Genomic DNA, 12757 nt, shown 5'->3' on the forward strand with positions numbered 1-12757 from the left:
AAATTGTGTTTCCAGGGAGGTGTCCTGACCATGGCTCCCTGGGGTGTGAAAACAGGAGCTATGCTTGTCTTTAGAAGGAGAGATTTTGCCCTCTCTCTAAAGAGACTTATCTTATATTTGGCAACTTTGCTCTAGAATAAGTGAGATTATTAAAATTTCTCATTATTCAGAGATTCCATTTCATACTTTTTGATTATGAAGGAGACCCTTCTCTCCATCCTAGTTTCAAGTACTGGAATACTCCTGTCTCCTAAACAAGCATTGCTTGCAAAAGGTGTGATAGTGACCAAACCTTCCTGAAATGACTAAAAGAAAATGAGATCCTAAAGGTCCAAAACAGATTGTGAAAGTGGCAGAAATGGTATTTGCCTTGATGTTGCACATTTGGAACAAAAACATTTGATTCTGTACCTTTCATGGCATGGATGTGAGAGTCCAAGCCAGTCATTTGTAAGACATTTATTGTCTTAAAAATGTTTATTTATTAGTCATTTATAAGACATTTATTTAATAATTACTTGTCCTCTTGTTGCACAGAATCCTGCATTTGTTTTCATGCTAAAAAGTAAACATGAAATTCAAATATTAATGTTGTTTGTTTGGGAAGGACCAGGTCCTGACCCAGAACAGTCTATTTTTGAGGAAATTGACTGAACCCAGATGGGCTTATGTCATCTGGGTACAGATGTAGTAGTGCTAAGAATGCTTTTCTCTTATCTTTTGTCCAGGAGTTGTGGTCTGTCAGCTTTAAAGTCCAAAAATTAAAAACTGAAAGTGTCAATAAAATATGAACATGGTCTCAGCAGTAATATAAACTCCATGGAAATACTCTCTTCAGGAGGGGAAAAGACCACTTCTTAAATCCCAACACTTCCTTAAGTCACTGTGTAATTATCCCCTAAAGGAATGCACGTGGCATTTGAGAAGAGTTGGTGCATGTTGAGACAAATCTTTGCAGCAGCTAATGGGAGATCTTCAGCTGTGTCTGTCCTCTTGCTTTATCCAGTCTTGCCAACACACAAAAAGTGTGCAAGTTCCCATTTCAATCCCTGCATGTGCTTGAGATAAAGCCCAAAGCCAAGTGGTACAAACACGATGTAAGGTTCCATGTGAAAATAAACAAAGCAAAGGCATATTAGTTTTTTAAATCCTCATTATAATGATTAAATAAATAATTCTGTGTGTATATATGAAATTTCTGCTCCCTGCTGCATGCTCTGCTAATGGTTCTTCCCATCCTAATGGCTTATAATGTTCAGAATTAGTCCACATGAGCTTTTTTCAAGTGTCAATACTTCAAACTTTCCTGCTAAAGTTTAGCAATGAGCACACACCTTTCTACCAGACATCCCTTGGGAATGGAAGTCTACAGGAATATACCAGGCTCCTTGCAGAAACCACTGGAAGGCTGAACTAACACAGATATAATTGCACGTCTGTTTTACCTAAGTTTTATCTTTTTCAGAGAAAAAAAAAAATTGTTAAGTAAACTCCTTTTGAAAAGACATAATCTCTGATATCCTTACCAAACAGAAAAAGTATTGAAAAAAATTAATGCTGTTTTCACATATAATTTAATTTCATTTATTATTGTATTTATTTTCAGAAAATGTATTCTGTCAAGACAAGCCGATACCCTTGGAAACTTTCAACAGCAGCTGGAAACTGGGGAGCTTTCTGAGTATTTTGGTTTTTAAAAAGCAACTGATTTTAAATTTTGAAATAAACATATTTTCTTACATTTTTTGCCACAGGTGGTTCTGCTAATCTAACCTGCAGAGCTTTCTTTGGATACAGTGGAGATGTCAGTCCTTTAATCTACTGGATGAAAGGGGAGAAGTTCATAGAAGATTTGGATGATAATCGAGTCTGGGAGAGTGACATTAGGTAAAAGAAAAAGGTTTTTTTCTTCTTTTTCTCTCTATTTTTTGATAGTTAATATTATACTTCTTATCACAGACTAACCAAGGCACATATTGGGTCTGATCTTTTTTTTTTGCTCATCCATTTGCTTTTTGACTTTACCAGTAGAGAACAGAAAGATGCCCTCCTCAGCCCGGTCTGATGTTAGAGACTTGCAAAAGCAGAATATCCAAAAAGAGCTGTAGTGTTGACCAGCTAGCAATTGACCAGCTAGCAATTTACCTAGTGACTTTTTCAAAATGCGACAATCTACAAAAACAATCACGAGGACACTTAGTAAGATGAACTAAAGAAAAATAAATATATTCAGAAAATCAGCTCAAAAAAGTATTTTCAAACATGAAACCTTAAGTAAATGGTGAAGTTTGACTTCCCTTTTGGAATGTTTTTATTTCTTCATGAAAAAACCCTGAGTTTTCTGGGATGTTATCTGGCTTGTGAGAGCCAAGCATCCTGTTATGTGGGCTGCTTATATCTGCTGAAATACTTGCTTTGGAGAGGATCTGGCAATCCATGCCATATACTTCTACTGCTCCTAAAAGTGCTGCCTCATTTAGAAATTAAGGACAAATGTGGATCCATATTGAGAATTACGTGCTTGATATAGCATACTAAATCCTATTCAATATGAAGTATCTGCTATCAATATGAAGGATCTGAAGAGATTCCTTTTTCATTTATAACTCTGTATGTGTGAATATGACTGTTTCTATGTATGACAGAAATTAAAACTCAGAAATTTCGGCAAATCTGAGTGTACATGTCATTGTTTAACCTCAGCCAGCAAGTTATCACAGCCACTCACTCACTCCCCTGTTATCTCCCTCTAGGTGGGGAGAAGTATCAGAAGAGGACTTGTGGGTTGAGATAAAAACAGTTCAATAATCAAGACAAAATAAGGGATTATAATAGCAGAAATAATACTAATTATAATAGTAAACATATATTATTAATATTAATTGTAATGAAAATGAGAAATAGAGGAACAGAACCTAAGAAAAAGAAATTATGTACAACACAATCACAATTAGCAAAATCAAGTAGACCTCAGTGACTTTCAAGGTCATCCTCCCCAGACATAGGCAAGAAAGAAGCGTGCTTCACCCCAGTGTACTTCAAATTTATTCTACAAAAGTCAAGATCAGTACACTAAATGGCATGTGACAATTAGATCAGTTATATTTTGTATTTAAAATTTTCCTTGTTTTGTGGAGGGAGGAGCAGAAAAGCTCATTTCCATTTCATTTGTCAGGCCTGCAATCATTTGTCATTTGCTTCCCTGAGTTCCTGAAACCACTGATGGTCTTGTTAAGAGGGAAAGAAAGTAATGGAAGACAGGTGGAGTCTTACACAGAAAGCCTTTTGTTTATAATCTCTATGAGCTGGTGGCACCTGGTGTACCAGTTCTTCTTACTGTTTGATAAAACATTATAAAATTTTATAATGCATTCCAGAAATTATCTCTCCAACCATGGCATGAACACATTGTTCCTGAGTGGCATGTTGAAGAGCCTCAGAAAAAGGCCAAATATTGTGTTTGGCCTAGATTCCTGGTGTGAGTCTAAAACCCCAGAAAAACTGTTTTCAGTTTTCTCTCTTCTACCATTCCAAGACTTCATGGATCAGAGTCTCCATCAAAGTGTGCAATGATATATTATCCATGTGCATATCATTCTTCTTTAAAAAGACAATGAACTGCAGCTCTCATTAACATTTACAAAGCCAAACCTCCTCATTAGAAGTGAGGAAGAAAAGGGCATGATAAAATTAAATTAAGATTGCATCAAACCATAACCAAATTTGAAGCCAGAGAGTTGTGAGTTGTAAGTAGCATTGTTATGTCATGATTATCTAAAGCTTCACTGTGGTACAAGCAGAACAGCAGCAATGGTTGTTTTTTCCTCAGGGTTCTCAAAGAACATCTTGGGGAACAGGAGGTTTCCATCTCATTGATTCTTGACTCAGTTGAAGAGGCAGACCTAGGAAATTATTCCTGCTACGTCGAGAATGGGAACGGACGCCGGCATGCCAGTATTCTTCTACACAAAAGGGGTAAATATGCAGCTTTTCTCCATGGAAGGGTAAAGTGAAGGGGTGGCCAGTTTGTAGAGATTCCCTCTGATGCAAGCATGAATTTTAGCTTCCTAAGAATTAATAGTCAATGGTTATTTTTCCCCAGGAATTTGTACGACTTGCAAAATAAAAGAGAAAGAATGTTGTTAATTATGTCATGGAAAAAATACAGTAACGCCTTTGAACTAGATCTCTGTAAAAGATGCATTTAATAATTCATTCATTTTAAAATTAATGAAGGCTCAATAGAGAAAGAATAGTTGGAAACCACAGGTGATACATCTGTGTAATAATTTTCTGTAAGAAAAATAAATCAAAATTAGGAAAACCAAGAAAAAACCCTTCCAGTTCTATCAGAAGTGCCCCCTAATCCCCATGCCAGGGGGGTTCCTGCATAGCCTGATATGGACATTTTCCTTCCAACACTTTTGTTTTACATCAACATTTCTGAGGTGAAACATCATGACATCTTAGAAGCCCCTAAGAACCTTCCTGTTACTCCTCACCACTCACATCCCATCATCCCAGCCTGCCTAATGGCCACAGCTATCTCCCACCGAGATAATTACGGGGAGATGGAAAATCTCCTGCAAATCAAAGCTCCCAGACCCCCTTTGTTCACTTTACCTCCCAGAGGGAGCTCCACATCCCTGGGGTAGACACTCCCCACTCTCATGAAGCTTCCTGTTGACTTCAGAAAGCAAAGAATAAGCAGGAGCAGTGTCAGCACTTTGCTGACATTCCTGTGCTTTTTTTTTTAGATTGTTTGTAAAAGTGAGCAAGCCAGGATCTTACTGTGGTGCTGAAGTACTTGTGGCATCTCAATTTATATCAAAGCAGTGATATCTTCCCTAAATTTAGTTTTGTAGCATGCAAAGTCTGTCTAAGCTTAGAAAGAAACCATAAATCAAGATACTGTGACCAACTTATTTAAACATATTGTTGGATACCTCCAATTACTTGAAGAGAACTTCATTTGTAGCCATTTTTCTAAACTCTTCTCATTGCTTCTTAAAAAGATGCAGATGTGAATTACCAGATGTTCTGCTTAGCCTGGCATTTGTCATATTTTCTTGAATTTTCTGAGATGAGAAATTAACTTCTTAAGTAGTTGAATCTCAACAAATACTAGCTAGCACTCCTATACTCTGGTTCAGAGACATTTGAACCCAGAGCAAGAGCTTAAGCCAAAAAACACTGAAATCCAACAGCTTGCTTCAAATAATCAAATTACTTGATGAATACAGAAAATAAAAATATTTAAATTTCAAATGACTTTAAAACCGGTACTTATTTGACTGACACCTATTAAGTACATGCTGTTGCTTAGTCCTTATTTTCTCTTCCATACAAGCAGTAGCTCCAAGACTGAAAACATGTTAGTCTTCTCTGTTCTATGACCACCAGATCAGTCATTTAACTTTGTGCATGCATGAATTTTGCAAGAATCTACTTTCCTTGCTCCCTTTCTTAGAGAACTCAGTAAGTCAGACATACCACAGTATGTGGTCTCATGATAACATGCTTAAGAGGGAGTAATCTCAATATTTAATTGCCCTTATAAATAGTAAAAGGACAAAAATAGCAGACAAACTCCCAAAAATATTTTTTCCTCTTTAAGTAAGGCTGAATCTGAAATAGATCTGGAAGAAAAATCTGTTGTGCCTTCAACAGACAAAAGGTACTGTGTACAAGCCTTCCACACATTTTGCATGTTGACAAGTGTTTCAGGGAAATGATAAATTAAGCATGGCAGATAAAAATTTGAGCTAGTCTCTCAGGTCTCCTAGGAAGAGGAGTTTTGCACTGCTTGCTTAGTCTCCTGTATATCACCATGACAACCTTTCAGTTTAGATTTCCTTGTTTAGATCCATATTTAGCCTCTGCTAGGAATGAGTTAGCTGTTTATTAATTTCTGATTATTTGACTGACTTAGACCAATTGGGACCTAACAATAAGGTAAATTTGCTTCCTGAAAACCAAGATATTTGCAGCTGAAATAGTTTTGGCTGGTTTTCTAGCTAGTGATCCTTTTTTCCATCAGTGTAAATGTACAAAAATGATGAATCTGGAATGTTCACTGCATACCTGAAAAAGAAATTATATTCCTCCTTCGACTTCCTGTGTGGAACATTATCACCAGGAACAGAAGGGATAGCAAAGCAGAAAACTCTGCTGCTGAACAAAGAGAGTTCCTGGGAAAAGAGATATTCAGGGCTAAATACTGCAGTGGGTATTCAGGTACAAAGTTTAAGCCTCTCAAACACCCTTGCAACTGCTGCTTCACCCAGGTCAGTAGAGTCTCTGTACACTTAAAAGTCCAGGGGGAGATTTTAGACATACCTACACTTACACTGGCCCTGAAAGCATAAGAAGCCCACAGTCTAAATCATCGCAAAAAGCCTGGATGCATCTTCCTTCCACAGGTCAGCCTGACAGGGGCACACTCTCACCTCACAGAGTCCCTGAGCAGGCTCCATCAGAGGGTGGTCCTGGCCCAAACCCGAGCCTGGCACATTCACCAGGGACAAGGGGCTTCTGCTCTTCCCCTGACATGGCACTGGAATGGGAACCCAGAGCCTCTCCTTGCCTGACATGAGCTAATTTCAGGAAGGGAGCAGAGCAGGGTGCCCCGGATTCCACCACCACTTGTGCAGGAAAAGTGAACCCAATTTCAGCATCCAGCACTGGGAAAAACTGGGGGCCCTGGTCCCTCCCTCTGGTGCAAACACCAGTGCTCTGTATCTCAGGGAGCCCTGCTCTTATTTTCTCCTCAACTTCTTTTACTCTTTGACATCTATGATCTATGTTTTTCTGCTGCCATTAGCTAACCATTTTTAGAGTCCTAAATTTCCAGGACACTGACAATGCTGTTTCCTTTTTCTCATTCATTCCAAAATTTGTAAAAAAAAAAAAAAAAAAAAAAAAAAAAAAAAAAAAAAAAATCGAAAAAAGAGAGCAATCAGAGATTGCCAAAGGATTTAACTTTCATCCTTTTCCTCCACCTTCTGACCAAATCCCTGTCACTCTTACAATAATCAAGTTATTTTCTCTTTTGTGGGGGAAAAAAAAATCTACTTGTTATAATCTAAGGTTGATTTTGTTACTTACTGATGGTAGGTGGCATTGATCATCCAGAGCAATTACAGGTTAATCTTCTTCTCCTAGGTAGAGGAACCTTCTAGAAATTAATTTTGAGAGTGGTACTGACAGCAGCTAAGCAGAAATTTATTAATGACAGACCAGATTGCAGCTGATATAACAGGTGGATCACATTAAAATTCCATTTTTTTATAAGATTTTTAATCAAAGAAGACAAATTTACAGTCTATCAATGTAGTAGATAAAAATTCAATGCATAAGGAGAAAGAATGCTTTTCTGCAATGTTTTGTATTGACAACTATGACTTTCATGCAGGATCAAAGTCTTCATAATCTTATTTTATCATAGACTGTGTTGTAAATGCAGGTTATTATCTAATTATGGGATTTTTTTTTTTAAGTTCTCTCTGTATGTCTTCAGGTAGAACTCTACAGTAAAAATAATCTCAAATTCCATCTTGGCATTATTCTTTAAGTGGTATGGATATTATTTTAAAAGCTTAATATAACTGGTATTTTTCCTGGGACAGACACCAGAACTAAACTTACATGCTTTCATGCATTTTTTAAAAGTATCTTCTTCCCTTTCTTCCCATTGTCATCTATACAGTATTATCACCTACTTTCCTACCCTTAGCCTCTTTTATGGTTTCAGTTTGTTTTTCTCTGCCATAGGTATTCTCAGTGCGCATATATGAATCTTTTTGACTGTAAGCTGAGGTGCAGTTAAAACAAGTTTGGGTTTTTTTTCCTGTCAAGAAAAAAAAATATTTTCACTGAAATAAATTAGTAGGAGGTGGCCTTGGAATTGCCCATGAAAATATATGTTTGAAAAATATGCAAGGTAATATTTCCTAGATGGAATGTATCCTGAGGAAAACTACCTTATTTTAAACTCATCATTTCTTAATGCATAAACATTATATTAATATTTCCTGTACAACGTAGTAGAAAATTCTGAATAGAAAGCAATTCCAAATTATCTTCATATGGTTATTAATGATAATAGAATGGCTGACAAGCACCTGAAATTGCATTCATACACATAATAGAGTAAATCTGGTTTATTACTTACAGACTTGAATGTGCTATATGCATTTTCAGTCAGTCAGACACAATTTCACACAGTGGTAGTGATGAGTGACAATTAAGACTTAAAAGAGAAAAGAAACTAGTTCTTTTCTAAGCTCTGCAAAGAAACCCCAGGTGTTATATCTCCTGTTACCAAAAAGCTTCACAATGCTTCTGAAATTTCTGAAAGGAAACTCATCATATGAAATGTGAGAACAATGAGTTATATTTCAGCTTCTGCTAGCTGGACCTGAGTACTTGCTCACTCCAGTGAATCTCTGAGTCTCAGTGGAAGCTACCCTGTTGAAGAACCCCAACCCACTTGGTCAGTTCTGACCTTACAGAAGTCTTCCACTGTATGAAGCATTCAGTTTTTATTCTGCACTGCAGGAAAGGCTTTTCCAAGACCCTCATCAGGTTTTAGAACTGGAATTGAAATTGGATTGGATGGAAATTGATTTTTCATTCACCTATGGCCATTGAAGAAGCCTTCAAGTTGTCACTGTGCTCAGCAGTGCAAATGTTCATTCTCCCAAGAGGTCCAGACACAGAGCCAAAGGTCAAATATCAGCTCCCTCTTGTCCCAAACCTAACTAAATGTGACTGTCCTTTCATACTCAGCCTCGTCTAAAATCAGTCAAGGAATAGAATACTAAAGACCTCTTCCTGAAAGAAACTCTTCATTAGACCACTCTTTTAATCAGTCAGGTTTTTCTTATCCTTTAGAAAATTGGACTAAGATAACTCCATGACTCCAGTAAAAAAGTTTGTAAGATTACTCAGCATGTGCCTAAATGTAGCTTTCATCTCACAATTCTTTGTGCTGACAATGTGTTAAACAAGTTGGTTTGTTTAACAGATTTAAAACAACTTTTTAAAACAACTTTTGTACCACTTTTATCAAAGTACTTCCTTTTATGTAACGTCTAAGTGCAAGTCCAACCTTGATTGGCAAGGATGAAAATATTTTAAAATAAAATGTCAAAAATTGTTCCCACAATCCATGCATAGCTAAATTATTCTTTAATGCTATCTTCAGAAAAAAAAAATGCAAACAGTATGTTTTATGTTCTTACATCCTTGGAACTCTGTGCTCAGTTTTTCCCCACATTTTTAGCACTCCTTAGTGCCTCTTATGGTAATTTCTTTCAGAAATTCTAAGTGAAGTAATACTGTTGGTTTGTCTGATTTCTGTAGTACAATTACCAAATAGAAGTGTCTTGGTTTAGGGTAAATTTGGGAGAAAATTTTCAAAGGGATTCTTTTAGAAAGCAAATTCAAGCAGCCCCTCCCCGAACTGATTCTGGAAAACATTTCTTTGGAGAGAAGTGGAAAAAATTGTGTATTTAACAGGCAAAATATTAACTAGAACATAAAATGGACAATATTAAACAATAAAACTTCTTGTCACCCAGAAGAGATGACAAACTCAGAAAGTCCCCTTTGTGGGCTGCAGCTTGGCTCTCTCAGTCTCATGTCTGTCCCTCTGGTGCTGGAAATGCCGTGGCCCAGGCCAGGCCCTGGTGGCCACAGGTGTGAGCTCCTGGTGCTCTTCTGGGTCCTTAGTCTAGAGCAGGTTTGAACAATTCTAAGAAAAAGAAAAACCACAGTCTAGGGAAGTTCTCTGCCTTAGCTAGCTAAAAACTAACTAAAAGCAAAGACCTCTGTCCTGCCATCTGTCCATGTGGCAGACAGCACAGCCCAAGAGAAGGATGCAGAGGAGCAAGTGCAGTTTCTGATAACAAACTCTGCCCTTCTCACCCTTCTTTTGCTCTTGGAACCAGTCTCAAAGGTACAAAACTTATTTTTGGGTTAAACAGACGAATGGGGATGCAAGCATCATAGAGTCACCCCAGGACAAGAAGCTCTCCTAACGAGGAAAATTTCAGGTCATACACAATTTATTAATTTGGGGAAGATAAAGATTACTGCAGTTCCATACCATGACACTTTTCACCTTCAGCCTATATAATAAACTGCCTTTAAAATGCATTGTTATATATTCAAACATAGTAAGCTTCAGTAACATTGCAGCATCCATATTTTCCCAACCTTATCCTCTTTTGAGCTAACATACTGTTGGAGATAATCAGTGTAATTACTCTGCTACTGGGAACAGGTATCCTGCACTCCTCAGCAGAAATAAACATGCCATCAGTAAGAATATACTTCTATTATAATAATTTACTATCTCTCTTCTAATAACACTGGAAATCCAGCAGCACAGAGGCTCAGATGTGTTTTCTGCCATACTGATGAATAGATCAACAAGATCCCTGTGTTGCATTTGCACACATACATGCTTATGTATATATAATCTCAAACCTAATTCTTTTTCATAAGGGAATCAAGAATATATATTATTTAATTTTTTATAAAAAATAAAGAAAGAAAAACAGGCCCCAATAGTTCTAATAAATACAATTAAATTACTTCACTGAAAAACATATTGAAACCCATACTTAAATTCAGCGAAATTCAGTCAGTTCTGCAGACATCCACAGGCATGGTTGGCCCATGCTGGCAGAAAATGTATACTTTGTGCTAAGAAATGATTTCATAATCAAGCTAATGAGTAGCCCAAATCTGCTTCTACTGCAATCAGAAGTACTATTGTCCTACAGAATCAATCAGTAGTTATTCATAACAGTATCCATATAGGATATCCATATAGGATCCTATTCACAGATATCCATCTAGGTACCTTTAGCACAACCAGATTATTTTTTGCAATTTGAAATAAGCAAACAAAAGTCCTAAAAAGTAGAGAATATATTTTATACATGCATGGATTGGATATGTGTATGCTGTATAAAGCTGTGGTTCCATATACTTTGGGAATATAATTTGTTTTACAGCTATGCCATAACAAATACTGTAGTAAGGAGGGAAAAAAAAAGAAAACAAAACAAAAAAAAAAGATAGGAAAAAAAGAATACTTCTTAATTTTAAAAGTGTGAGTATGGGTTTCTTTGCTGCTAGCTTAAACTCTGCCTACTCTTTACAGCTGATCTCTGAAATGAGACTCAGACAAGGGTTCCTGTGTTTGCCAGCTTTCTTCTTCCTTAAGAAGAAAGACACCTGTCTGCAACCAAAGCTGCATGTTATAACACTGCAGTCCCTGCTACCTTCCAAATTATATTTATTATCTTTATGGTTCCTTTAATAACTGGAGTCTGTGAAAGTATTCCTAAACAAACTGAGAACTGCCTCCAACCAAATCCTATCTCTTTGTGAGTTAAATTATCCAAGACAAGCGGAGAATGGAAATCAGTTTAGGACACAAAGTTGCAAAGATTTATTTATGTGCTAACCTGAAGCTCTGTGAATAGTCCTGTTGACTTCAGAGGGATTACTTATAGTCCATGAAGTTGAGCAATCTGCGTAAGTGATTGCAAAATTGAAACCTTAGATAGACTGTAATTGGATTTTGAAAAAGGCTCAGAAACTGAATACACAGCTATAAATCACACGTGCTCAAAGTGTTATAAATCACCACAAAAAAGAATGTTTGAAATATAATTCTTTTTCTTAGCAGTTCAGCTGTGTGAGGGCTAATTAGTGAATAAAATTAATTTAAAATTTTTACAGATCATTAAATGTAAAGCCCCTGAAGCATGTCATATAAGTCAAAAGATATGAATCTTTGACAGAACACTTTTATTTACTTTCTGCTTACAACTTCAGTTATGATAAGTGAATCACCTCTATGACACTGTTAAAGGAAGTTTATCAAATATTAGATCCAGGTGAAGATCAAATATATAACCTACAAATGTGTCCAGTAATTAGGAAGGAAAAGGTATAAAATGAGTGCATTTATTACAAGCCATATATGCTTGATATTTGGAGAGGACACATGCTTTATTTTAATTAGCTGTCTCTTTCACCCAGTTGCTCGGCCAAAGCCTCCTGATAAGGAAAAAAATTGTAGCCATTGGTCAAAATGCATGTAACAAATCTTGTTTTAAATTGAAGCTATTTATTCAGAAACCAATCTACTACTGCAGCAGCAATCAATGTGTTTTCCTTGGAGTAGAACTACTCCTGAGCTACTGGAAGACTATTGTTAATTGCCTGTAACTAAATGATTGCTGTGCTTCTGGATGTAACTCTCTGGCACTTGCTCGTTTGTTGTGTTTAACAGAATGCCTGTCGCCCCAAGGGTTAGCTGAGTAATTTTCCTTTACTATTTTCTACATTCAGTCTCAGCTCCTTAAGGAGGGCCAGGTCTGTAATTTGAGCAACACAGCACTGGGGCTAACTAGACTTTAAAAGGTCTGCACTTCTCATATCTTGCTTCTGATGTGGAATTGTGAAGAAATGGAATCTTTTTAGTATGTAGCCTCTACAGAAAACTTGAATTTCAGCAGGAAAAACAGATCACACTTCAAAAGGAGTGTAATGCCTGCTGCAGCAACTGTGCTCAAATCACACTGTAAAAGGCAGAATAAAGCAGCAGAAAAAAATGTTATTGTGAAGGTGAGCTGCATCCTTGCTGCTACTCTTTACCTTGTCTCTAACAGTCACTACATCGTTGTTGAAAGTGCTGACAGACACATCACCAACACCCTTGGCACCCACAGAG

General features: G+C 36.9%; 1 protein-coding gene across 1 annotated transcript in view; it reads left to right on the forward strand.

The window, feature by feature from the left end:
- IL1RAPL1 (interleukin 1 receptor accessory protein like 1) overlaps positions 1-12757 on the forward strand; it is a 584747-nt gene that overhangs the window by 557222 nt on the left and 14768 nt on the right. The window contains exons 6-7 of the mRNA XM_050980007.1: positions 1755-1887; positions 3830-3975. Of these exons, the coding sequence (XP_050835964.1) occupies positions 1755-1887; positions 3830-3975 (279 nt within the window). The remainder of the gene's footprint in view (positions 1-1754; positions 1888-3829; positions 3976-12757) is intronic.

Source organism: Serinus canaria, chromosome 1 (genome assembly GCF_022539315.1).
Source record: "Serinus canaria isolate serCan28SL12 chromosome 1, serCan2020, whole genome shotgun sequence".
In the NCBI taxonomy this organism is placed as follows: domain Eukaryota; kingdom Metazoa; phylum Chordata; class Aves; order Passeriformes; family Fringillidae; genus Serinus; species Serinus canaria.